This window comes from Equus caballus, chromosome 24 (assembly GCF_041296265.1).
Source record: "Equus caballus isolate H_3958 breed thoroughbred chromosome 24, TB-T2T, whole genome shotgun sequence".
In the NCBI taxonomy this organism is placed as follows: Eukaryota; Metazoa; Chordata; class Mammalia; order Perissodactyla; family Equidae; genus Equus; species Equus caballus.
Genome location: NC_091707.1, coordinates 59,494,003 through 59,520,084, shown reverse-complemented (window position 1 = coordinate 59,520,084; position 26,082 = coordinate 59,494,003). Strand labels below are relative to the sequence as shown.

The following is a 26,082-nucleotide window of genomic DNA, read 5'->3' as shown; positions in this document are numbered from 1 at the left end:
CATGCAGAACCTAGTCCTAACCCTGGGATGGGGGGACCTGGAAGATGCTTGGGCCTCCTCCCTGGGACTCCACCTCCTACGCCCTGCTCTGGTCCTCTTGTCCCAGCTGAGTCTCAAGCCTGGCACATACACAGACCCCCAAGTCCAGAGGGTCAAGCCCAGTCTGAGCAGGCAGCTCCAGCACCCTAGTCCACCAACATGTGTCTTTCAGGCTCTGTGCCGGACAAACGAGGTCCGCCCGCCACTGCCCTTTCCTCTGCCTAGCAGCCTCCATCACCTGCTTCTGGCTGCTGGTGCCAGGCATGTTTGCAAAGTAGATGAGTGAGCGAGCCAGTGTCCCAGGGCTCTCCAGAACCCAGGCTTCCTGGCGGCCCCGCCTCGCCCCAGCTTCCTGAGGTGCCTCCCTCCTCCTTGCACTCACACCCTACAGCCGCTGTCATTTCTGCAAGTGAGGACAACAGCCCAGAAATATGTGGCCCCCTCAAGCCTGACTGACCAGCCGACCAGCCCTCCTCCCTGTTCGTACCGTGACTCTGGCCCTGTGCCAGCCAAGGCTGGAGGGGGGCATGGAGGGGAGGCCTCCATGGTCCCCTTCCTGGGCAGGGAGACCGGCCTTGGGGGCTGCCCTCAGGTCAGTCATTCACAGCCTGCTCCTTGCTCAGGCTGGGCATCAGGCATCTCTGAACAATTCATGCGCCCACTGCCCCCCACTTGGCATCAGCTCCCATGCCCTCTCTGGCTCGGGAACCCCTGGGGGCCAGGGCATCACCCCCGACTCTGCCCACCTCTGACACTTGCAGGGCTGCTGTGGAGGGCGGGGCTAGCTGGGCACAGGTGTCTTCCGGAAGGAGGCTACCTGAGAAAGGCCCGCCCTCTTGGCCTCAGCCCTCCTAAGAGAGTGGATGGGGTGCGGCAAAGGAATGGCATCCAGCACCGGCTAGATGGGGAGGGGGACTGTGGGACCGTATGGTGCCCTGCCCCCAGCTTCTGTCCCTGGGCAGAGACCAGAGGCTGCCTGATGCTCAGGGCTATTCTGGACCTGGTGGGAAGGGACCCAGATCGATGGACACAGGGTAGCAGCATCCACCTCTGAGGCCACTGAGGGCTATGGCTGGGGCAGGGACAGGGCAGGGCAAGCTTCTGGTGCAGAGGACTTGGGGCTAGGTGAGGACAGCAAGATTGGAAGGAAGCAGGCATGGCCCTGAAGTGGCTGGGCCAGGTGGACAGGTGTGGGGGCAAGTCCCTCCCCTGGGGCCACAATGTCACGATGCCCTGCAGATCAATGGCTGTCACGTGCCCTGTCGTCCCGGCAATGTTGGCAAACGGCACACAAGACCCCCATCTCGTTCTGCTGCTGGAGCCCAGGCCTGGGCTCCGTAGTGAGCAGTGGGTGGCCCGGGCAGGGAGAGCAGGTGCAGGCTCAGCAGGTCTTCAGCAAACCCCATGTCGGGGGACGACTCTTTCCCACCTGAGATACCCCTGCCCTGGCAGGTTCAACCCGCTGCTGGGCCTATGAGGAGAGGATGAAGCTGTCAAACCCCCTCCTGGGGGCCCAGGCCCTTGCTCCCCCAGCTTGCACCCGCTCCCACTCCTAAGCCCTGGCTCAGATCCCAGGGCAGCCCAGGCCCTGCCCAGCAGAGTGCTGCGCTGGGTGTGGGGGGCCCCAATTCTCCCCAGGGGCCGCCTGCCCTTAGGACAGATGTCAGTGAGGATGGGGCCATCTCACTGGGGCCTCGTGGGCGGAGGACCAGGTTGGGAGAAAGCCCCCCCGGGCCTGAGGAGAGCCCCTCCCCACCCCATCCTCAGCCCCCAGGAGCTGGAAAGGCCCCAGAGAGAGCTGGTGTCCTTCTCAAGGTCACCGGTCTCCCAGCCCCATGCTGAGATACCGCAACTCCATTCTGGGGCAGTGTGGGCCAGGACTGCCATTCAGAAGTGGCTGGGGGCGGGAGCATGCTGCAGCCCCTTCGACACCCTGGCCAGTCACCCTGTTGGGCCCCAGGGTAGGCTGGCGGAGGGAGACCAGGATGCCCCTTATCTGTCTGCAGCAAGGAGTAGAAGTGGTTTCTATTTTAATTCTCTAGCTGAAATGTCCACACATCCCGGTGGGGCCTGGGGAGCAGGAGGCAGAACTCAGGAAAGAGGAACAAGGCAGTCCCCCAGGGAGGGCCGGCTGACCCCTCTCTGGGCCGGTTGGGTTGGCACAGCCTGAGAGGCGCCCCTCCCGGAGCCTTCCCTCTGGTGGCTGGCGGGCCCGCACCTGTCCTGTGGGCCTGCGAGGGTGGGTGCAGGGGGAAGCCAGAGGTAGGGTTTCTGAGAACAACAGACTTGCTGAAATCTGAGCAAATTTTCCCTGCGGAAACTCCACACCTGCTAGGGGTGGCCCACAGCTCTGGGCAGAAACCCTCAGACAGCTGGGGCCCGGCTCTTCCAGGAGCACGAGGGCGGGCTGAGCTGACCCACTCTGCTGGCTGCCCCAGCAGGAGGGGAGCCACACAGCCATCAGGGCCAGGCACCTGCCAGTCTGGGTCCCAGGCCAAGTCAAGGCCACCCCTGCCTCAGACAGACACAAGGCTCTCAGCTCTGCCGGGTCAAGGGCCCGAGCCCTGGCCAGTCCTCTTCCCACCCCCACGGGAGGATGGTGGGCATTGGGTCAGGCTGTGCAGGAGGCAGGAATAGGGGGCAGAGGCAGAACCCCAGCCCAGCCTGGAGGCCAGGATGGCGGTGGGCCACACGCTGCTCACTGGGGCTTCCCCTCCAGGGTACTCCCATCCCAAGGGCAGAACCTCCGGCCTGGAGCCACCTGCGTATCGGCTGGCCGGGTGTCCAGGCTGGGGGCAGCCTCTGGACCCACACTGGCAAGGCCAGAACTGGCCCTACCCAGAGGGTGGCTGCCATCCCTCCAGGCCAGGCTCCTCCGGGGTGCTGGGGGGTGGGAGGGCCGAGGTCCAAGACGGAGAGGAAGAGGCACAAAAGACACAGAAAGGGCTAGCTGGTTTTTTCTTTTTATGAGTTTTTTTTTCTTTGTTTTTTTTAATATGAAAATTACTTGAAAAGACAAGAGGCCAACCCCACCAGGCAGCTCGGCCGGCCGCCGGCCACGCCGATCCTAACATTCCAGGTGTAAGTTACAGAGCTGAAGTTCATCTACAAAACAAGTAATAAAAATAAAATTTAAAATGGCACCTTCAACAGAACACAACGAAACTCCGGCGGCCCGCAAGGCCCGCAGGGCGGGGTGGGTGCGCGCTCGGTTCCTCAGCTCCGCTCCGGCCAAAGAGGAGACACAAAGCTAAGATGCCCCGGGGGCGCTCGGGCGAGTCCTGCCGCACTGGCCCCAGCGGCGCCCGAGGGGCAGTTTCTCTGCAAGTGAGGGCGGGAGGGGGCACTACCAAACCGGGCGGGGGGTGGCCTGTGGTCAGAGCGGCCTCGGGGCGGCGGGCGCCTAGTCCTCGATGACGATGGGCTCGTCGTTGACGGGCGCGGGCGGGGGCGGCCGCAGTGGCAGGGCCTGGCTCTGGCGCAGGGCGATGGGCTTGTAGGGCCTGCGGGCAGCGCGCTTGGTCTCCGAGGACGAGAGCAGCTTGCGCATCTTCCTGTGAGGGACGATGACACCCTGGCACGGGACACGGGGCTGCCTCCCAGCCCCCCTCCTGCCCTGGGGAGGCCCTCACCTGGTTTCCTCGGTGGCCATGTAAAACACGTCATCCGGGGCATCGATCCAGTTCATCCGCCGCCGCTTGACGGGGGGCAGGGAGCCCCCCCGGATCAGGCGCACTTTGGTGGGGTACGACTTCCCGTTGAGCAGGAGGTTGCGGCTTGGTCCCTGTGGTGGAGGGGTGCTGTGAGGCGACTTCCTGGGGTCTCCACACTGCACCCTGCACCCTAGCAGCATGGCTCCACCACCAGCCAGGCCCTGGCAGATGACACTGCACCCTGAAACCCCCAGGTGGTCCCAACAGGAAAGTGTGGAGGCCGGGCTCCCCCGCTCACAGCCTGCCCCTCCTCTGGTGCCGCTGGGCCTCCCAGATGCTCCACACAGCGCCTGGGAGGGCTGCCAGGGTCTCTTCCCAACGGAGCTGGGTGAACACACGTGTGCACACGGATGCAGGGGGCAGGGGCCACTGAGGCCCAGCCCTCCCTCTTACCATGTGCCTGGTCTGTCCGTGGTTCGCCAAACCTGACAAGAGGAAGGAGAAAAGAGCATGAGGCTCCCGGGCAGGCCCGTCTTGCACCTGCACACCCACCGGGGATCCGCATCCGAGAGGCAGAAAAGCTGGGCCACGTCCCCCAAGGCTGCAGCCCCCCCCCCAGGAAGGGCCTGGAGGACACAGGTGCCTCAGCTCCTCTCGGGCCTGCCCAGCCCAGGTGGCCCCTTGCAGCCCCCCACGCTCAGGGGCTCTGAGGGCCACCTCTGCCTGGCCAGGAGAAGAGGCATCAGCTTGGGCTCTGGGCTGGATGTCAGGAGTCTTGGACCTCACAGCTCACTCCCAGCACAGGCCGCCCGCCTGCCCTTGATTGGGCCAAGACAGATGCAGCCAGGTTTATACGCTAACCAGGTAACCCCCACCCAGCTGTAGATACAGCAGCAAGAGAGAGCTCCTCTGTGGGGCGGCCACTCCAAGCCCAGGAGGCCTGGCCACACTGGGCTTCTTCCCAAGGGGCTCCGAGCTCCCTCGCTGACCCTGGGGTTGGCTGCCCATGGCACAGGCACTTCCAGGCTGTGGGCCGGGTGCTCGAGCCGCAAGCCTCTGCTGGTGACTCAGGAAAGGTGCCGTCCCAGGGCACAGTTGACACCACCACCCTGGGCCCTGGCCACCCACCACGGGCACCAAGGCCCTGACTCCCAAATGCACGCTGGGCAAGGACCTGGGCTGAGGGGCAGCACCCACCCCAGGGCCGCAATGCCTCCCTCGCCCTGTGTGTGTGAGCATGCACACGAGTGTGTGTACACGAGTGTGTGAGTGGGAGCCAGTGTGTGTGCACATATGTGTGTGAGCAGGAACTCATTGCCGCCCCGTGCCGGCCAGCCCTGCTGACCCGCAGGGACCTGCCCAGGGCCTCCCAGGACCAGCTCTTCCCCAAAGTGCTCCTCAGTCAGGCTCATCTCTTGAGGAGCAGAAAAGAGCTGTCCCGCCCTCTTCCAGCTGCACACCACCTCCTGGCCTGGGGCGCCGGAGGGGCGGAGGGATGGCCACAGCACCTGGCCTGCAGCCCCCGGGCCAAGTGCTACTTACCCAGGTAAGTGCCTATCAGAACCAGGGTTCGCGGAGGGAAGAAAACACAGGTTTAGGTTAGAGTGATCATGTGCGCTGGCGGCTGAGGGAGGCAGATGTGGAGCGGAGCAGAGCGGAGCGCATGGCGGGGCCAGGTTGGTGAGTTATGGCCCCAGCGCTGCAGTGGGGCCGGGCCCCTAACCAGAGCTCAGCTCACGCCTGCCCACCCATCTGTGCTGGTGCCCCCCAGCCCGGGTGGTCCTATGGCACCCCAGGGGTCCAGTGGTGGACTCAGCGGGCTTGCACGAGGAGGTGCACCACTGCCCGTGCTCCTCGGGGCCTGCACAGTGGAACTCAAGTCGGTGCTGAAGTGCATGGATTTTGAGAAAACCGACAGGAGTAAATAGACTTGATCCCTTTTGTTGACAGCTTTTTACAAAACAAGCCCAAAAGCCCAAAGATGCCTGAGATGAGTACCCACTTCCACTTCGGGAGTGTCTGATCAGACTGTCCCCGGGCTGCCCCTGGTGGGGCAGACCTTGCTGCCGAGGCCGGCCCTGCAGCAGCCCCTCGCCAGATGGCTATGGGGTGACCAGCATTAGGTGGGCAGGGCCAGGGCGACAGGGAGCCCCTACAAGGGGCTCATGGATGGAGGCAGCAGGAGAATGGGGGGCCTGGGGTAGGCGAGAAAGCCTGTGTCCAGATGGAGAGAGGTGGCAGAACCTGGCAGCAGAGCTGCTGCTGACCCCACAGGGCACGCCTGCCGACGCTCCCAGATGCAGCTGAGAGAGAGAATGCCTAGGGCATGAGGCTAGGCTGCAGCCGCTGCCCGCTGCCCACAGGTCCTGGGAGACGATGGAATCTGGCCCACCACCTTAGCCAGCCCTCAAGGGGCCAGTCCTGAGCTTGAGGAGGGGGACATCCATGCTGGCTCACCCAGGGTGCTGGGGTGACCCCTGACACTCCTGTCGCGAGGGGCTAGCAGAAGGCAACTGAGCGCACTTGCTGTGCTCTTCCCTTCGGTTCCATCCACCTCTCTCCCACATGGAGCCTGCCATAGGCTGACCCTGCAGGGTGCTGGGGCCTCCAGGGCTGACAAGCCCCACACCGCCACCAGAGTCACCCCTCTCCTAGCTCCCCACGCTGGAACCCCTGAGCCCACGACGCCCCTCACCCAGCTAAGAGGCAAAAGCAGAGCCCTGGGTCAGTGGGGGGAGCAATGGCCGTGGAGACCAGATGATTAGGAGTCCCCTCCTGAGGCCACCGCCAACTAGGCACTTGATGGCAGGAGGGTCCCCAGGCGGCCTGCCCCGTGTACCGTCTGCAGGCCTCAGTCCCCTTCCTCAAGCATCCTGCTCCACTCGGGAGAGGGTGTGCTGCCTCAGTTCCAGGACCCCTCACCCCTGGGCACGCCTCCCGGGGAGGCCCTGGCCTGGCGTTCACCTGGGCCTCGCACACCTCCCCCATCCATGCTGACCATGCCACGGCTCTGTCCTATCTGCCCCCTGGTGGGGCCGGGGTCCCACAGCCCCCCACCAGGCAGGAGCGCACACGAGGGTTGCAGGCACAGCGCAGGCGGCCACGCGAACTGAGGCTGATGGCATGCGAGTGGTCACAGTGCGATGGCAGACAGCACAGGTGGGCGGCGGGGGCACCAGGGCCACACAAGCGAGGACAGTCCACTGACCGGGTGCCGGGCCAGGAAGGACAGGACGGCCCATGAGCCAGAGGCCCCCGGGCAGGAGATGGCACTTGGGTGAGTCAGGGCCCACGGGGCAGAGCTTGGCTCTTGGCCAGGTGACCAGGGACTCAGGAGGGGCGCAGCCGGCCTGTGTGGACTGCCCCGTGGACGTGGCCTGGGCCGCCCGCCGTGCCCCAGGCACACGAGAGCACAGCACACAAGCACCGACAGAGGGCAGGCACCGCGCCCCGCCAGCGGCCGCCCCGGGCCTTACCCCTACTGGGCATCAAGAGGCGCTTCTTCATGTTGCCTGGCAGCGCCCGACGGCGGGAGAGAGGGAGAGAGAGCACGGTCAGCGGACGCGGGCACTGCGTTGGCCGAGCGCCACGGCCCCGCCTGGCCCCGCCGGACTCACCGTCCACCCCGTTGTGCTGCTCATAGCTTCTCTTGCCCAGGATGGTGGGGGAGCCATTGTTGATGACGGGGGCTGCCTTGGCGGGAGTCAGGCCACTGAGCACGCCGGACACGTTCTTCACGGGGTCAGGCTTGGGGGGACGGGGGTGGGTCTCTGTCGGAGCAACGCAGACAGGGTCGCTTTGTGGGGAGCAAATGGCTATGGCAGCCCTCTCGGCCCCACCCCGACTGAGGGTGACCAGGGCCCACCAGGGGACAGCCTGGTGGGGCCAGGACCTCGGTCCCTTGGCCACAGCCAACCAGCTGGATCACTGGGCAACTGTCAGCAGCTTACAGGTTCCAGACGCAGGCCCATAAACAGGCAGGCCCATTAGAGGCCTCCAGGTCCAGACCACCGGAGCTGATGGCAGGGGGCTGGCCGCTGGCCAGATGATGAATTAATGGCCTGGCTAGGCCAGCCCTGGAGGCACAGGCCTGCACCTGCCAGGGCTCCCAGCCCTTGGTGGCTCTCAGGAGCCAGAGGCCACCTCCTCCCACAGGATGGGGCGAAGCCAGCCCAAGGACCAAGACCCCAGACAGCGAGTGACGCCAAAGCCACTTGTGTCTGTGCAGAACACACTTAGCTCACGGTTCTGGAATGTCCTTCATGGAAGGAAAGTCACCTCCATGCCGGGAGGGACTGACTCATGAGCCGCACCCCCCCCGGGCCCAGCAGAGCAGCGAGCACCAGCCCTCCGGCCAGAGCCCCCCATGGTGGCCGGATGGAGGGCAAAGCTGTGCCAAGAAGCGGTGCCGGCTGAGATGCTCAGGGTCCCAGGCCATGAAGGCCCTCAGAGTGAGGCTGCTGGCTGGGTGTGCGTACCTCCCGCCTAGCTGTGGGCCTGCAGCAGACACCAGCCTGGCCCACAGGCATCAAGGAGCAGCTGTGCCCAACCCAAACCCTGGGCCCCAGACCCACAGGGACTGCAGGACACAGCAGCTCAAGCCTGAAGGGCCCCACCTGAGCCTGGCACAGTAGGAGGTGCACACTCAGCACTGGTAGCATCGAGGGTGGCTCTCCTCCCTACAGGCAGCCTGGCCCCTGGCCGCCCACGTGGTGCTGGGGGTGGGGCAGGCTTACCGAGATACCGAAGCACGGCTTCCAGCGGCTTCCGCACGGCCTGCTTCAGCACCAGTGGGCTCTGGGAAGCTTCAGGCAGCCGGGCCGTGCCTGTGGGGGGCCGTGCGGTGTGAGGGGCTGGGCATGCACGAGGGGAGCACAGGGGCAAGAGCTCTCGTTGGGGCCCCGCCACCCCTCCATACTCCATGGACGTCTCCCTCCCATAGAAGGGGGCGAGTACTCACATTCGGCCTTGATGGCTGCGCTGTTGATGGGCATGTAGGGGTGCCTGGCGGCGTGCCACGGGCGCAGGATCTCTCGGCACAGGCGCCGGGCGATCCGCGTGAGCTTGGTGGTGTGCAGGTAGAAGGCCTGTCTCGTCTTCATGGCAAACTTGGGGCTCCCGCTGCTCCGGGCTGGGATGCCGTGGGGGCTCTGCGGAAGGGGGCGCGCCGCCCCGACACAGCGCCATGACCGAGGGCCGGGCCACGTGGCCACGCGTGGGGCGGGAGGGGGGCCCACTTACCATGTTACTGCGGTTTGGTCCTGGCCTCTCTCCATCTAACCGGGTTGGCATTTTCAAGCCACCATATTTCTTCCAATATGTCCAACAAGATGCGCAGAGACGACACTGCATGTTAGGGGGACCCCAAGAATACCACTGGTAAGACTGGGTGGCTACGGACATAAAGTTGGAAATAGACGGATTCTTAAGCAGAACCAGTGACGGCAGAGAGCATTCCACAGCTGTCACCCGCCCGCCGAGCCACCCCACCCGCGGGCCCGGGCACCCCGTGGACCCCGAGAGGAGGGCTTCCCTGGGTAGGGTGTGGCCCCCGCCCCCCAGGATGGTCAGGGCCCAGCACTGAGGGCTGGGTGTGCCCCGGGTGCCAGGCGGCGGGGCACTTACTGTAACAGCTCTCGCAGGCCCGGCCAGCCCCGGGGCTCTGGCCTGGCGCCCCCGCGCCATTCACCACGCCTGCCTTGACGTTATTGACGCTGATCTGGTTTGGATTTGGCTTGTTACTTAGGGTAAAGGAGAAAGGGAGGATGTCACGGGGGAGCCAGGCCATTGGTGCACAGCTCCCAAGACAGCAAGGCTCCCAGGGTGCTGGCAGACCCCATCCAGAACACCCCGGCACAGGGGAGCCGGCCTTCCTCTCACCCAGGGCTGTGCGATCTTTATCCCCTCAAGTTCTAGAAGTGGCTCCCATGGAGGTCTGAGCCCTTGTCTACACCCCAGCTCTGTCTGCCAGCACTCAGCTGAGCCCAGAGTTGAATCCCAACTACCTGGGAGGCCAAGGCCCTACCCCAACTTGCCTAGGGACCACCTGACGCCGGCACTGTGCCTGGGCCCACCCAGCCCCCACCCCCAGAGATAGTGAGGGGGTGCTGTGAGGGCGTACTTACTAGTTGGGGATATAAACTTGTTTTAACTTGCTCTCTGCTTCAGCTGCTTTCAAGCGTTTCTTAAAACACAAAACCCAGAGGGTCAGGGAAGCCAGAAAGCTGGGCCTGGGGAAGGGGCTGGCCACGGGGAGGGGTGAATCCGTGTCCCCCCACTGTCTCCCTCAGGAAGAGTTTTTTTATTTGCTTGGTTTTGGTTTTTTTGAGGAAGATGAGCCCTGAGCTAACATCTGCTGCCAATCCTCCTCTTTTTGCCGAGGAAGACTGGCCCTGGGCTAACATTGGTGCCCATCTTCCTCTACTTATATGTGGGCTGCCTGCCACAGCATGGCTGCCAAGCAGTACGTAGGTCCACACCTGGGATCTGAACCGGCAAACCCCGGGCCACCAAAGCAGAACGTGTGAACTTAGCTGCGCCACTGGGCCAGCCCCACCCTCAGGAAGACGTTTGGGAGAGGTCATCCTGACATGCACACAGGACCTGACACTTGAGCAGCGGAGGGGGCCCTGGCCAGGAGTGTGTGGGGCGGAGGAGGGCAGCGGGCAGCTCACCTGCTGCACGTATCTGTCGGTGGTCTTCCACATGTAGTAGTACTCGATGATGCTGGTGAGCGACTTCCAGGGCAGCTGGGCGAGAAAGGGGCGCATCAGGCGGGGTGGGATACCCCGCTGACCCCCACGCAGGAGGATGGGGCTTCCCTGAAGCAAAGACACATGGGGACCCCTCCTGGGGGCTGGGGGCCTCGCCCGTCCAGCTGCCCTTCATCTTAGAGAAACCACATCTCTCACAGTGCTCCTCACTCCGCGCCTGGGGCGGGCGATCTAACCGAGAACTTCCTGCCTCAGCTCCGTCCTCCCTAAAGCACCTGAACCTCAGCCCCCAGGTGCATGTCCTTGCTCCCCCTGCCACAGTCACGTGCACGGTCCTGGCGTTCCCTCCACACGCCTCCTTGTCAACAGCGCAAAGACTGTTAAGTCTGCACTGTCTTCACCAATGTTACTCCAGAACATTCCGTGTGTGTTCTCGAGTTCTAGCTCGTGCTTCCTTTGGGCACCAGCTTCGAATTCCCAAGGGCTTGAGTTCTGGTCCAGGTGGTGGTGAGCCTCCCTCCCACCCGCGCAGGCTCTGCTGCTCCGGGCTGGCTGTGCCACCACAGAACTGGCTCCCCGCGAGCACGCCGCTCGGGCGCCGAGGTCTGTCTGAGACGCCGGCCTGGCTGAGTCCAGAGTCCAGGCAGTGTCGGCACTGCGGGCACTTCACCTGTCGCCGAGGAGGAGGTGCTGGCCTCCAAGAGGGGTCTGCCGCCCCGTGTCTCCAGCGCCTGTGGCACATCCCTGCCGTGTCCCTGGCATGCGGGGGTGACGTTGGTGAAGTGGGGGGCACATGCCCCTGCTGCCTCGTGCCTCGAGTCTGACCTCTAGCCCCGTCTCCAGCTCGATTCATCTTTGTCAGAGAAAGTCTTGCTCACCTCGCTCGGTTTTCAGCAAGTTATGTACACGTCAGCCTTGTGGATGCAGCCAGCTCTCTGGGCAGGTCAGTAGAGCGCTTGCCACACTCCCGCCTGCGACACCCTGCTTGCCCTGCACTCTGCTTCTCCAAGGGCCTGGAGCCCCCTTGCCTTGGCGGGTCCCTCCGGTGGCCCCTCTGGGGACCAACTTGGGGCAGGCCTGGCTGCCTTGACCAACAGCACTTCTCCACCCTTGGTAGTTTCTTCTGCCTTCTGGAGGCTTCTCAAAGCTCTGCCTGGTACTGTGGGGTGACCCTCCTAATCAGATACTGGCGAGCCCATGCATGGCCCCTCCTTGGGGCTGGTGGTCACCCCCCACCTTCTGCTTAGACATGTTCCTCTCCGAGGGATCCATCGGGTTCGCTGTGGGGTAAGGCTGCTCTCCCTTCAGATGAGTTTAAGTGTGTTTTAGGGATCTAAGTGGGGAAGTATCCCTGAGGGCACCGGCCCTGCCTGGCTGGGATTCCCCCAGGCTCACTGGGGGACACTTCCAAGGGACACAAAACAAGGACACATAATGAGAGGCTCAGCTAGTTAACAACCAACAAAACCAAATTAACAAACTCCAACGAGCTCGGGCCTGTAAGTGCCAGAGAGGACCCGGGGACCCCAGTGCTGCCCCTGGACCAACGGCTCGCCCAGGTGCATGTGCACTCTTAGCCCAGGCAGCGCCAGGCACCTCTGCACATCAACTCAGGAGCTGCTAACAGATGATGGGAACGGACACGCTGTGGCCCTGCGGGGAGGGTGGGATCCTGAGCCCACCCCACAGTACTCACAAAATCTTGCTGAATGTCTGTGAAATCTTTCCCATACTTCTCCAGGGCCTCCTCGAAAAGGCTGGCCTCTGAGGCTGACCACTCCTCCATCTCGTCCCTGCAGAGCACGGGCCCGCCCTGCGGCACCAGCGCCGAGATGGCCTTGGCGACATCGTACACACTCTTGTGCAGCGTGTCCATGGCGTGGAACTGCGGCAGGAGAAGAGGGGGTCACCCGGGCTCCACTGCACTGACCGTGCCCCACCCCATGGCAGGGGACGACTCAGGCCATGACCGGGCTGTCACAAGGATACCAGAGCCCCATGTGGGCTCACCACCTCTCCCTACCAGGAGGAGACAAGGCTGGTCCCAAGGGGCGGCTGGGGCCCGGGGAGATATGGGGAGAACAGAGCTGCTCGGAGTAGAAGAGACAGAGGCTGGCTTGCTCCTGGGCTGCCCTGACAGGGAGAGCCCCTCCAGAGGACCCGAGGGAGGCCCCGTGCCTGGGGTCCCCACCAGCATGGTGGGGAGTGCAGGAGGGCACAGGGGCCCATCCCAGGCATGTGGAACCAGCAGACAGTGAGTGATCCACTTGCTTTCTTGCTGCCATCCCCACCTCCCCGGGCTGATGCAGTGACCCCAGGGGAAAGTGGCCCAGGCATAGTGGGCCTGTGCACGCGAGAAGGGTCGGCCCTGGCGGGTAAGCCATCTTCTGGAAGGTACAGTTGCCCCCCAAGACAGAGGAGTGTGAAGGAGCAGGGCGGGGACAGGACAGCCCATAGCACGGCAGGTCCCAGCAGGGCCTGAGAATGTGCAGGGCGAGGCTGGGTGCTGGACCGGTGCAGACACCTGGGGCTGAGGGCATCCCACTCACCAGGGTGATGTCCCGGGAGGCAGCCGCGGCACTCATGTGCAGGCTGGGCTGGCGGACGGAGCTGCTGCAGTCCAGGGCCCGTGCAAAGGTGCCCACGGAGCTGGGGAGGAGAGACACTGACCGCTGGAGCTGGACAGCAGGAGACGTGAAGACACGCAGAGACATGGCCGGCCAGGGGAGGAGACATGGCCGGCCAGGGGAGCAGACAGTGCTCACACCGCCAGAGCAGCACCCAGGGGCCAGCTGACCAGAGCAGCCCCGGGCACCAGGAACAGAAACCTCATGGGCATCAACTGAAAAGCTCCCTACCCTAACCCACAGACGGCTGACAGAGAGCCACTGGCTCTGCGTCGGGCTGTGCAGCGCTGAGACCTCACGTCCTGGGCATCCCGCAGAGCTCATCTCAGGAAAGAGGACCACGAGGCTCCCCCTCCACAGTGAAAGCCCAGGACCCGTTTCCACGCTGTCCCCAAGGGCGCCCGGCCCAGCTGAGACACATAGGAGCCTTCTGGGCTGGCCCACCGTGTGCTCGCAGGACTCCCCTCCCACCGCCCCAGCCCCGGCACCACCTGGGGGTCTGCCTGGGCAGAAAATGCTCCTTGGAGCGCTGCCACTCTCATGCCATAAGGGGGCACGAGGCACCGCCCTTCCCTCCTGGCTGCCTCCACCTGTCTCCAAGGCTGGCAGAGCTAGACAAGGCCCTGTCCATCTGAGGCCTGAGGGGAAAGCCCGGTCTGCACCCAGCCTGCTCAGCCTCTGCCAGCAGGTGGCCCCTGAGGGACATGGGTGGGTGCACTTGCCCAGCCCCTCAAAGCCAGAGCTGCCCGAGGACCTGCAGGGACCCAGCAGCAGAGTCAGCAGCCAAGAGCCATCCCCACATCCAGGGAAGAGCTGGGCCAGACTCAGCCAGGCCTCCTTGGGAATTCCAAGGGGGTCTCAACAGAGTGAGGACCCCTGTGAGCTCCCACGCTCCTCACTGGGCGATCCCCTGCAGGACAGACACCAGGGCCCCCATGTCCTCAACACCCACAGCAGGGCAAGGAGGCAACCCTCCAGGCTGAGTCCTCCTGCCATCCCTGGCACCCCAAACTCACCGGGCCACCACCAGGAACTGGTCAATCTGCTTGTCTATGAGCGGGTTGTGTGCCTCCCACACCTTGGTCTCCAGTTTGGACTGGTCTCGGCCATCCTCCTCGCCTACCAGGAAGAAATGCAGCCAGTGAGACCAACACAGGCCGTGAGAAGACCCCCACAGCTTCGGCAAGGTCTGCCACAGCCAAAAGTCTGCCTGCTTCCAAGGGTTGATGGGACAATGGTCCACTGGCCACATGCCCTCCTGCCCGGATGCTGGGAGATGCTGGGTAGGGGAGGACCAAGTGGGCCCAGGAGGCTCCAGCCAGAGTGCATGCGCACACACATGCGCGTGCACACTGAGGGAGTGCGGAGCTGCAGGCACATGCTCCGTACTCCATGCATTTTCACAGCTGGAAACAGTGCACACCCAGGGGCTGGAGTGACCATGGGCCCTTGGGTGGAGGAGCTTGAAGACAGGAGATGTCGGGAGGGCCTGGGTGAGCACCCCTGAGGCAGGACCCCAGCCCCACTCAGGGCACCACAGCAGAAACAGCCAGCTGTGACCAAGGTGGGCAGAGGCGGCTCGGTTTTTGTTTAATCAAGGTTTTATTCCGAGCGACTGCGTGTTTCCGGGCGGCTGTTCTCTGTCCCCAGTGGCAGCACTCACGGTCCGACATCAACATGGTCCAGATGTGGACATGCCACCCAAGGACCTTCCCAGTGCCAAAAAGGACTGTTTCAGTCCATCTTTTCTTCCCAGGCGAGAGCCCCCGCACCCCAGCCTGGCCACTCCTAACCCTGCAGCCAGCCAGTGGGGCTCTGTGCAGCCACGGCTGTTTGGGGGGTTTCCATCCTGGGGAGCAGCCAATGCTGACTGCTCCAGAATCGGCGAGGGCGGGATGGCCTCTGAGAAAGTAACCTTTACTCAGAGCACAGGACAGGGGTGCCACAAGAGCCCTCAGGAGAATCCACATCCCAGCAGAACCAGGCCGGAACCAGGAAGATGCCCCATAACGGTCTGTGTCCAGTTTCCTGGCCGAGGCCACACCCACCATTCAGCTCAGGCTCTCAGACTGCGTGTGACATCACTCAGCCCCTTTGCTCTTGGTGACAACGAACCCCCAGACAAAGACGGGGACCCCTCACAGAGCTCAGCAAGCCCACTGGGGGGCCTGGTGTGAGCGGGGGCCTTGAGCGGGGCTGGGAGCAGCTCAAAGTCACCAAGGAAGCACGCCACGGGGAAGGTGAGGCCTGACCAGGCCTGGGGAGGCTGCTGGGCCAGGGGGCTCATGGAGAAGCCCCACACTGCAGACACGCAGGATGGATCGGTCGGGGCGGGGGGGCGGTAAGGGCACATCCCCCACAGTCACCCTGGAGGCCAGGGTCCTGGCGGCTGTGAGGCGAAACATGCAACACGGTGTCTGCAGGACAAGCACAGCTGGGATTTTCCCGGTGTCGTGGGTGGGCTCCTTCCTGGTGGGGACGCTGCCCTAAGACCCCTCACCAGAGGACAAGTGGGCACCAGGGAAGCTAGGGTCTAGCTCCTCCTGGCATCGGGTCTGCAGGCCACACCGGCTCCCAGTGACTGCCAGGCAGCGGAGCCCAGAGCCACAAGCACAGCCCGCCACAATGCCCATCTGCCTTCCGCACCAGGCTGCCTCGACGCTGGCCGTCACAGCGCGTCCACTTCGAAATCCAAATGCATTAAAGGCAGGTGTGTCACTTTGGTCACTGGAAAGGGTCCTGGGCTCCAGGAGGAGGCAGGCCTGCAGGGACACTGACCACGGCCCCTGCACCGCAGGCAGGGCCTTGGTCAGGGCCTCCCACCCCTTTCGACCCAAGCCTGGCACCCCGAGAGCAGATCAAGGATCTGAGGTGGCCGGCTGCGCAGAGGCGACAAGGTATGTCCTCCCACCAAGCCCTGAGGCCACTGCTCGGGATGGTGAGGGCCTCTGACAGCCCAGCCCAGGCTGTGGCCTCCTTTGGTTTCACATAGCCTCTCGAATTTCCAAGTGGACGTGCCCTCACCAGGTCCTTTACCCTCAGCCAGGCTGGGAAGGTGGGACGCGACACCGCCAGAGACCCAGCTTCAGGATGGCGTGGGCCTGGGAAGCACTTCGAGCTGCTGGAGGATGGCGGTTCTGGGGTGGCGCCCTCGCACCAACAGCGCCCACGGCAGGGGGATGGGGCCCAGCTCACTCAGGGAGGGGCTGCAGCAGGGAGACCACTGCGTGGTCAGGTAGAAGTGGGGCACAGGCACTCAGGAGAGCCCCGAGAAGTGACAGTGAAGGCCCAGAAGGGCCGGCAAAGGGCAGAGCACCTGGGCCAGAAGAGAGGGCAGCCTTGCCACACGCGGGACAGAGACAGACGTGCACGGATGGTTGGAGGGCACCGCACACATCCTGGTGTGACCACCCGCCACACGGCTTCCTGCCACCCCTACTTAATGCCTCCTTCTCTCGTCTGACCAGACAGGCAGGAGCCCCCAAGACAAAGAAGAGACCAGACCCAACAGGCGGAAGCGGGTGTGTGAGCCTGTGCACGGCGTGTATGTGTGCATGAGAGGCGTGCGTTGAAGGAAGTAACGCATGCGAGCCAGGATCAACATTTGAAACAAGCAGACCAGCCTCCGAGAGACCGGACAGCACATCCCGAGGAGGACAGGAGGTCTAAGAAAAGGAAAGTCCGGCATTTATACAAGATTCTTAGAGATATACGTGACGGGGGAAATGGAGAGGAGGGAGACGGAGGAGCAGAGCACCCAGCTCTGGTCCCACCCCGTCCAGCTGGCCCCACATGACAAACACCGGGAGTCGCCTGCTGGGCTTTCTCTGAGGACCAAGGGGTCAGGAGCAGCGACCGGCCACAGCCCTCAAGGCTCCAGGGCAGGCTCAGCAGAAGAACCTTGGGGCACACGGAGGAGGGCACCCGAGGGGCCCAAGAGAACAGTGGGTCCGAGCGTGGCCTCGGGGCCTGGCCGTCAAGCAGACCCCTCACACTCCGGAGGACGCAGACCAAGGCCAGGACCAGCTCCACAGAGGGGAGGGCTCACGTGAGACAGTATCAGAACCACCCCTGGAGCCCACGAGCCACACGGTGTGGCCGTCAGGCCAGCTCACAGCTAACGGCTAAATGCTACTTTCACAGGAAACGATGACACAGCCAGGGACAGCGGGAAGTAAGTGACCAGTAACCATGAGAAGGGGGAGGCCAGACGACAGGAGGTAGGGGGATCTCCTGAGCTGAGGGCAGCTACGGGAGGCGGCTTGGCCGGCGGGCAGCTCTCAGCCGCCCGGCCTGGTTGGGCACCACAGGAGCCTGACCCACTGTGCCGGGGGCTCGGTGCCCACCCCCTCTCCCCAGCCCCTGGCACCTCCAAGGAGGACAGGATGTAGGCTGCCCAAGTGTGGCCACTGCTTTCAGGGCCTCGAGCATTCACAGAGCGAGACGCAGCATCGTCTTATGTGTCACCAAGTAGAAGCCAGCAAACAGTTGGTCACAACTGTCAGATGAAACGTGGACTTTCTCTGCCAGAAGCGTGCCTCCCAGCCGCTCGCCATGGACTCCACATCCCGCCTGCGCTTCGTTAGGGGACAGGACGGGCCGGGAAGAAAGGGTTCCAGCCCACCCACGACCCCCAGGCTGCTGAAGGACTGAGGGACGGGCAGGGGAGCTGGGCACCACATGCCCTGGGCGCATGGCGGGTTTCTCGGAGGCCACACCCACTGGCAGAACTCAGCCAAATGGGCAAGTCCACCCAACAAAGGTTTGCGAAGAGAAAAAGAGCTTTAAAGAAGTTACAAAAACAACAACAGCCAAAGAAAATGATCTCCCTGTGCCAGGGATGGCCTCATGATGTGGCCCGCCGGGGTGGGGACGCTGGCTGCCACCCCCAACTTCCAAAACAACCCCTGCACATGCTCCGGGCCACCCCCAGCCTCCCTGTGCCTGGGGCTGAGGCCTCCCTGTCCTACCTTCTTTTAACAGGTCAGTGATGTCCGCCTGGTACCGGTTCCCTACGCGAATCTCTCCTTTATCAGCCAGGAGGGTCTTCTGCTGTGGGTCGTAGACTAGAGAATAGAAGAAGAAATCCTGAAAAACATCACACGGGACAGGCGTCAGCACGTGGCGCCGAGGAGGCCTCGCTAGAGCCCACAGTGGGGCCCCACTGCCGTTGGAGCTCGCGGTGGAGGTCAGGACACTGGGGAAAATACACAAAAACGGAGAATCAGGACAGATGCCGATGTAACCACAGCACAAGAGGATGGCCTGTTTAGAACCCGCCAACAGCTGACAGATCACCAGATTCAGCAAGAGCACTGGCTGAGGCCACTGGGCATGACCAACACCCCCAAACTGCTGCCCTTCTATCAGCAGCGACAGCTCGAAAGCTCAGTTTATAAAAGTGTTTAATAGCAACCAAAATCCTAAGTCATCTAGGGATAAATCCGACAGATTCTGGGCACGTCCTTCGAGAAGATGGTGCGGTTTTCGTGTGGGTTGTCACAGGAGACATACACAAATGAGGAGTTACAGAATGTTCTGGACTCGATGCCCAGAGCTGTCAGCGGAGTTGCAGGCCGTGCCCCGCTCATCGCAACTCCAGCCTCTGCCTCTAAGCCCATCTTCCCCTAACTCGCCGGGTACCAAGCTGCTCCGCCTGGAATTTGCACAACCCAGCCTTCCCGGCCCTTTGCCGTCCGGCGCTGAGTCCCAGCGTTCACTCGTGTTTCTTGGAAACGCGTCAAGCTGGACTGGATTGTTTTTGAACAGCAAGCCTGCTGACCTAGGCCTTTGACCGGAGGTCTCAGCGGGGTACACTCGGGGTCTGGGCGCCCGTGTGCCTGGGGCTCCACTCGCCCTGAGCCCCCACTTTACCTCCCTGGGCGCCTCTTTGGCTGCTTCTCTAGCCCTTGCTCTATCCGCTCTGTTCCAAACCCGCCCGCGGCCACCTCAGCCTGCCACCTGTTCTGTGTTTCTTTAAGTTAATAAACTGCCCCTGCTGCTCCCTCTGCACGTCTTCCTCTGGTGTGAGCCTGTGTCGACTAACGCCTGCCTGCGAGGCCGGCCTGATGCCTGACGGGGACGGGACGCACTGCTCCGGGCGCGGCCGCTCAGACCTGCGGAGGGAAGGCCGTGCTGCGAGTCGGGGGTGTCAGGATGCCCAGCCCCCAACTGGCAGCCTGCTTCCTCATCGTGTGAGACTGATGTGCTTCCCCAGCAGGCGAGTGCAAACAGGCAGGCACCCCCGGCCCCACCACCTGGAGACGCGCACGGTCCCCGAATGTCGGTCCAAAGCTGCTTCTGTGTACATGTGACATGGCACACACATGCTTGCCAGAGGCCAGCTGTTCACACCGAGCCTTTTCGTTCACCAGCACCTCTCCGCATCACTTCCTGTGTGGTTGTCACTAAGGGGTCTTTCTGGTCACGCCCAGCCCTTCTCTTCCCGGAGCACCAGGCTCCAGGTGGCCTTCTCCCAAAGTGCTGGTGCATGGTGTCCCCCCGGAGCCCCTGCTGCCCTGGCCGAGCCCGGCCTGTGCTTCAGGACTGATTGCAGGCACTGTTTCCTGACAGCTTCCCTGAGCCAGACCCCGGATGCAGCCACAGCACCGGGAGACCCTCGCCAGACTGCCATCTCCTGTTCTCATCCGTAGTCTGTTGCCCACCCACCGTGTCCCCCTGAGCTCCACGATGAGGCGGACTGTGCATAGTGGGAGGGGCCTGTGGCAAGAATAAGTGGTGCCACCCACAGACGATGACACTTCTGCAAGGAGTGTTGAGTTGGAGGTGCAGAGCTGTGGGGCGGCCACAGGCAGAGTGGGCTGAGGGAGGTCTCTTAGGAGACCCAAGGGCTCCATGGGGACACGTGGGGAGGGGCCTCAGGCCCCGAAGCCGGGACAAAAACACACCCACTCCTCAGCTGACCCCAGGAGTCTCCTTACACGGCCACCCATCCCTCCACGTAACTAATGTACCCCAGCTGCTCCAGATCCCAGCTGGCCGTCTCTCATCCCCAGGACGGCGGCTCTCACTGGGGCACCACGGCCCGCCGGGGCATGTCCACTATCTGGAGACATTTTTGGTTGTTTCAACTCAGGGAGTGGATGGGACCGGGTGGGTAGCATCCTACAGTGTATGGGGGTCACCAGTTCTTGTCCGTGGGGGAGGGAGGTTGGTCCCAAGGCCCCGGCCCCAAGTCCCTGGCAGCAGTGACATTTCTGATTTTACCAACTTAGAAACCCTTCTTGTCAACCAGCCAGCAGGGTTCTGGGTCAACACCGTTAGGGCTCGAGGCAGTGGTCTGGATGGCTGCATGGCCACATGTCTGCTGTGAGAGTGCGAGCCTCCATCATTATCGCTCCAAGACAAGCCGTTCCAGAGGGAACGCGCCAACTGTGCCCATCCCAGATCCTGCCGGGTGGAGGGAGCAGACATCACTCTGGAGGGGGGCTGCACAGGACAGCGGGAAGGGAGGTGGCCAGCGCCTGGTATCAGGGTGCTGCGGGCAGGGAAGGGTCTGGGCCCAGAGTGAGGTGGGAGAAGCATCTCCTCACCCAGCCTAGCAGAGGCCAGCAGCGGGGGGATGGGGCCCAGGCTCCACCTCCACGCACCAGGAGGCCCGAGCCCGCAGCGTCGGGGGACCCCAGCGGCCAACCTCACCTCTCGCTCCAGGTAGGACTTGAGAGACTCGGTCTCGTTGAGCAGGGTGACGCTGCACTTTCCCCTGCAAGACAAGGATGCGCTGTCAGAGGAGGAGGGGCAGACCCCTCGCGCCTGCCCGGCCCTGCGTACCTGATGTGGGTGGCAGGCAGCGACTCCAGCTGTCGCGAGAGGAACAGCTCCCGATGCCGCAACTGGTGCTTGAGCTTCTCAGGCAGGTCCACCATTTCTGGGTTCTCCATTTCCTCCTCGATTTCTCCTGAAGGACAAAGAGCCCGTCAGCCGGCCCTGCAAAGGCCCGCCAACCGGCTGCACACCCCTCCCCTTGCCCGACCCGGGGTGGCCACGGAGCTCCCTGCAGGCCCCCAGCAGACGCCCTGGTGCCCATGTGCCCGTCCACGCCCAGGCACCCCGAAAGCCCAGACCCCGGGCAGCAGGACGGGGAGACAGAAGACAGCGTCTTGTGTCAGCCTCAGAAGCAGCAGGCAACAGAGCAGAAGGGAAAATGAGGCAGAAGCCATCCCCAGTGGGGATGGGAGGGCAGATGCCCACTGCGGAGCCCAAGGCTGGGACAGTTTCTGCCTCATACCCCTCCTGGCACCAGCAGGACCCTGCGGCGAGCTGCGGCAAGAGTGCAGAGACGGGCAGGCAGGCGGCCAGGTGCCCCCGCAGCAGCACACAGACACGAGGACCCACCTGCAGAGGCAGTCTTACCTTCCTCGCCGTTGTCGGCCCCTGGTCCGGTTTTATAGCAGACTGACAAGGCTATAGAACAGACAGACAGCACCCAGAGCGTAGGTTAGCAATAAGGCTTCGAGGCGGGGAGGCAGGGCAGACATGGGCGCCGGCCTCCTGGAGGGGAGTGAAGACCACCGGCCAAAGCCGGAAAATACCCGGGCCTCTGGACATCCCATCCAGCCAACCTCAGCCACCCACCCACCCGCTCTGGTGCTGGGGGCCCTGACCACGCCTCCAGGGCTGGGACAGCGATGTCCACGGGGAGATCCTGAAACTCATGTGTGTGGGGAGTGGGACGCAGGGCGGCCTCCATGAGGCAGCCCCCTGGCACACTCCCCTGGGGTGTGTGGTGCCCCTAAAGGCACGGTGGGAGCTGCAGTGGTGCAGGGGACAGGGAGGCACGACACAGTGCAGGAGCATGTGCAGCTCGGCCACGCTCTGGACAGCATCCAAGGGAGCTGCCAGACATGTAGCTAACCCCCACCCTATCCCAGGCCCCAGAGGCAGGGGCGGGGCATGGAGCCATGCTGCCAGCTGTCCCTGCGCACCCTCCCCTGGCCACTCCCCACCCAGGCACCCCCTTCCCTCTCCTCATGCACAGCCCTCTGCTGCCCCCCTGTGGTGGCTGCGGAGAGTCCCCTCAACTGCCACAGTCCCCAGGAAGGCCCAGGACCCCAGCCATTAGGAGTTTAGACAGAGGCCAGGGTTGGGGGCTGGGGGGTAGGCAGCTCCAGATGATGGGCCACAGGAGCCACAGTATCCACACCGCTGAGCCTGTCACCTCCCCGCCCACTCCCAGAGACCCCACGAGCACAGTGCACCCCCAGACTGGGGACGTCACTAGTGCCTAGAAGCTCGCCCTGTGACAGTACCACTGGCCCAGGCAGCACAGCTAGGAACAAGGACCAGAGGCTGTCATCCTGGGCCCTGCTGGCCAAGGTCCCTGTGGGCAGCACCCATTTCAGGCCCACAGACACAGCCCCTCCCCAGCCTGGACCAGCAGGGTGAGGAGGGGGCCCGGGAATGTCCAGGACTTGCATCAGGCTGGCCTCCAGCCTCCCCACGGGCCTGTCCCTGCCCAGCACTCCTCTGGGCTGGCCAGCCCTCGAGCCTGCATGGTGCAGGGGTACGCGGCCTCCAGGAGTCCAGGGGCTTAGCCCAGGGGCAGGCGGCAGAGTGAGCCCCAGGCTCAGCCCCAAGGCACAGGCAGACTCAGTACACACCCCACCAGCCATCCTGAGCCCCCGCAGCTCATCCGGAGGGCTTCAGGGAGGGCCTGTCACCTGTGCCTGCCATTCTGTCAGGGCAAGGTCTTGCTCTCAGAAGGGCAGCTCTGCGCGTGCGCATGTGCACGCACGCCTCAGGGCAGGGGGCTACGGCTGCGGTCTCTATGGCCCAAGTCAGCTGTTCTGGTCCCCATGAAGGTCCAGGCCTGAGCGGATGGCAGCCTGGGAGACCTTGGGATGAGTGTCGGGAGAGGGGCTTCACTGCCGCAGGGCGGCCTGTGCAGCACAGGGGCGTCTGGCCCACCTGGGGGCCAGACACCCTGACAGGAGTAAGGTGGGGGCTTCTGTCTCAGGCCTAGAAGAAACCCTAGCTGCTAATCTGACTGTGTGGGCCAGAGGCCTCCTTGATGGAGCAAGGGGCTCCCATGGGCTCCGTCCCTCCTGCCACAACAGCCCCCAGACTGTCCTCACACCTGTCCGGCGACGCTGAGCAGGGCCCTAGGCAGCAGGATGGACCAGCCTCACCCTGGCCACAGCTCACATGAGCACACCGGGAGAGGTGGCCCCATGGACGGTAGCTCCTGCAGGAATCACTGCGAGACAGGGCAGCTGGTACAGAGGATGGAGACTCCCGAGAAACGGATGGGCTCCTGCACCGAGCTAGGCGAGCTGGTGGCCTCGGCAGAGCAGCAGACCATCATGTATGACCTGCGCTCCCTGCAGCTTGGCTTTTAGTCCACAGCACGTAACTTTACATGCGCAGAGCCGGCTGCGGACAGGCCTCCCGGGGTAGCTCTCCAGGAATTATGGCATCAGGGGCTCCGCCAGCACCTCAGGGCCACTGCCTCAGTTGGGATGCTGCCAAGTCCCAGTCCCAACAACTCCAACGTGGCGCTTCTGAAAACCTGCCCCTCCAACAGCTCCTGTCACGTAACGGCCAGCCGAGCTCCTCCTGGAACCCTCTCGGCCAGGAGCTGACCTGGGGGTGCCTGACAGCAGGAGAGCCTGGGCCCATGGGGCCACAGAACCCTCAAACCACTGGCCCAGACTCTCCGGGCCAATGGACACAGTGTGCCACCATGTACCAATGGGGTGAAGACTGCGATTGCTCTGGGCTGGGCAGTGGACACAGGTAAGGAGCAGGTCTCCAGTCCTTGATACCCGAGTCGATGGTGAGACTTGCCGTCCTGAGCCACATGGGCCAGCAGGTCCACGGCCTGGCAGCCCACTCCCTGAGGCCCCCATCAGCGTCCTGACAGCATGGAACAGGAACCAGCCTCGCTGACACCTGCAGGGCCAGTGACCACAGGGACCACTGCCCTGGAACATGCAGCTTGCAGACCCCAGGGACTCCCCAGCTCTTTTCCTTGACACCTGGAGGTCACAGTGTGGGGGTGGTGGGCACAGACTTTAGGGTCAGAGTCAAGGGGCCACTGCACCCCGCCTCTAATGCTTCCCTCTCCGGGCAAGCTTCGTTTACCATTGGACACAGAGCCACTTGCATCACGAGGATACCGCTAATGAAATAAGACCCAAAGGGCACAAAGGCCAGAAAAACTACAAGGTGGTGTAAAATGCACCATGGCCCAGACCCACGGCTGTTCTGGCGACCACGGCCCTCGGGCAAATACCACCCAGGATCCTATGCTCCCAGGAAGCCAGATAAGGCCAGCAAAGAACTGGCTGCTCCCTTGGAGCCAGCTCACATCCTACAGCCTGTGGGGCTCTCCCAGGAGCTCATCCACCCCTGTGCAGCATAGGGGCCTGTCCTGGGGCCCAGCCCAGCAGGGCTGACCCTGAGGATAGCTGAAGACTCCATCCCACCCAGGGTGCTGGGAACAGGGCTCTAGCTGTAAGGCAGGGACATGAGGCCCTAAATGCTTCTTCCTTCACCCCACACCTTCATCCCTGAAGCCTAGGAAGACCCAGTCCCAGGCCACCCAACCTGGGTGTCTTGCCTCTCACTCAGAAGGACTCCTGCCTGAGTCCCCGCCTTGACCTGGAGCCTGGGTGAGGCCCAGCCGGCTGGCCATTGCTGGGAGGTCCCAGCTCTCCCATGCCTGGCCTCCACCCAGAGGAGCCAGGATTAGCAAGGGGTGGCCCACAAGTGGGGGACCTTTGCCCATCTCAGTGACAAGAGCAGAGTCAGGGATGAAACTTGACAAACTCAGGACAAGAAATGTAACTGTCCCCAGGATGGACGGCCTGGCAGCAAGGCTGGCCCAGGGCAGCCCTGTGGTCAAGAGTCTGGGGGACCAGGGACAGTCATATTCTTGGGCAGATCCCACCCCCAGGTGGGAGACCTTGGAACCTCCCACCTCGTCAGCAGAAGGAGGGGCCATGTGGAACCGACATAACACTGCATCTGGGACACAGGCCTCTATGGGCTTCTCTGGCCCCAGATGCGTGGAGGACACAGGGCAGCCGAGACTCTGAAGTAATGTTTCCCACATGGAAGCAGATGTGGACTGGTCCAGCAGTCTGTGGAGGCTGTGTTAGAGTAAGAACACCAGCCCCTGATAAGGAGACGAGCCTGAGCGCACCTCGTGGGCCAGAAGCTTCTGATGCTCATGTTGAGCTGGTTAAGGGTCCCTGGAGTCAGTGTTTCTTAGACTTAGGTTTGAATCGTAAATAGAGGGAGACTTGGTTCCTGAAAACACTATTCAAAACATCAAAGGAAACATCTGGACCAGCAGCAGCCTTGGCCCCACGCCCCCCCACCCCATAACACCCAAGGAATCGTCCAACTGGATTTGAAAAGCCTCCAACATTAATCACATTAGGAAAAAACCTCATGTAAGTGTCAGCCAGCCACACCCCAGACAAGCTTGTGACAGGCCCAGCTTCTCAGAAAAGCACAGGGCGCAGGGAGGCCCCAAGGGGCCACACTGGGACTTCCTTAACCCCAACCGGGGCCCAGAGCCCAAGGCTGTGGCTGCAGAGGGAGAGGGGAGGCCGGGAGAGCAAAGAGGGAGGGTCAGGACCACAAGAGCCACACACCGGGACGGGCAGGGCCACCCCCCAGAAAGGCCCAGACTCACTTGCGTGCTTGTCAGCCAGGGCGATGAGGGCGCTGGAGATGTCCCGCCTCCTGTAGAAGCACACCACCTTGGCCTCCACGTTCCCGTTGGCCGTCTGCAACAGCAAGGCACGGCGTGAGGAACGCACGGGCCCCAGCCTGGGGTGGAAACACCACCAGACGGCACTCGCGGCTCCCAGGAGGGGCAACCCCTGCCTAGGACCTGGGGTGTGACCCGCGATGGGCACTCGAGAGGAGCCAACCCCAGAGCATGCCGAGGCCCTCTGAGTGGGCCCAGCGTTCCTGTGAGCTGAGGGGCAGTGGCACTTCTGATCCAGGAGGGGACACACTCAGGTCCTCAGGCCAGTCTCTGCCCCTCCTCCTCCCTCGGGTGCCACCTGAGAACAC

At 63.3% G+C, this 26,082-nt stretch overlaps 1 protein-coding gene across 12 annotated transcripts in view; it reads right to left on the bottom strand.

The window, feature by feature from the left end:
* Positions 1–2,981: 2,981 nt before the first annotated feature.
* MTA1 (metastasis associated 1) overlaps positions 2,982–26,082 on the bottom strand; it is a 45,979-nt gene continuing 22,878 nt past the window's right edge. For 4 of the 12 annotated variants that reach the window (XM_070249207.1, XM_023628559.2, XM_070249203.1 and 1 more), the window contains exons 3-21: positions 25,697–25,790; positions 21,406–21,456; positions 20,824–20,950; positions 20,692–20,755; positions 18,003–18,120; positions 14,049–14,151; positions 12,955–13,054; positions 12,102–12,290; positions 10,367–10,441; positions 9,818–9,876; positions 9,318–9,433; positions 8,934–9,085; positions 8,653–8,842; positions 8,429–8,518; positions 7,310–7,462; positions 7,169–7,204; positions 4,146–4,177; positions 3,672–3,823; positions 2,982–3,593 (exon numbers count right to left, since the gene is read on the bottom strand). In XM_070249207.1, coding sequence (XP_070105308.1) covers positions 3,443–3,593; positions 3,672–3,823; positions 4,146–4,177; positions 7,169–7,204; positions 7,310–7,462; positions 8,429–8,518; positions 8,653–8,842; positions 8,934–9,085; positions 9,318–9,433; positions 9,818–9,876; positions 10,367–10,441; positions 12,102–12,290; positions 12,955–13,054; positions 14,049–14,151; positions 18,003–18,120; positions 20,692–20,755; positions 20,824–20,933 — 1,890 coding nt within the window. In that variant the 5' untranslated portion in view covers positions 20,934–20,950; positions 21,406–21,456; positions 25,697–25,790 and the 3' untranslated portion in view covers positions 2,982–3,442. Of the gene's footprint in view, positions 3,594–3,671; positions 3,824–4,145; positions 4,178–7,168; positions 7,463–8,428; positions 8,519–8,652; positions 8,843–8,933; positions 9,086–9,317; positions 9,434–9,817; positions 9,877–10,366; positions 10,442–12,101; positions 12,291–12,954; positions 13,055–14,048; positions 14,152–18,002; positions 18,121–20,691; positions 20,756–20,823; positions 20,951–21,405; positions 21,457–25,696; positions 25,791–26,082 lie in introns of all 12 variants that reach the window. The other 8 variants (XM_070249208.1, XM_070249205.1, XM_070249209.1 and 5 more) reach the window with 5 other exon arrangements.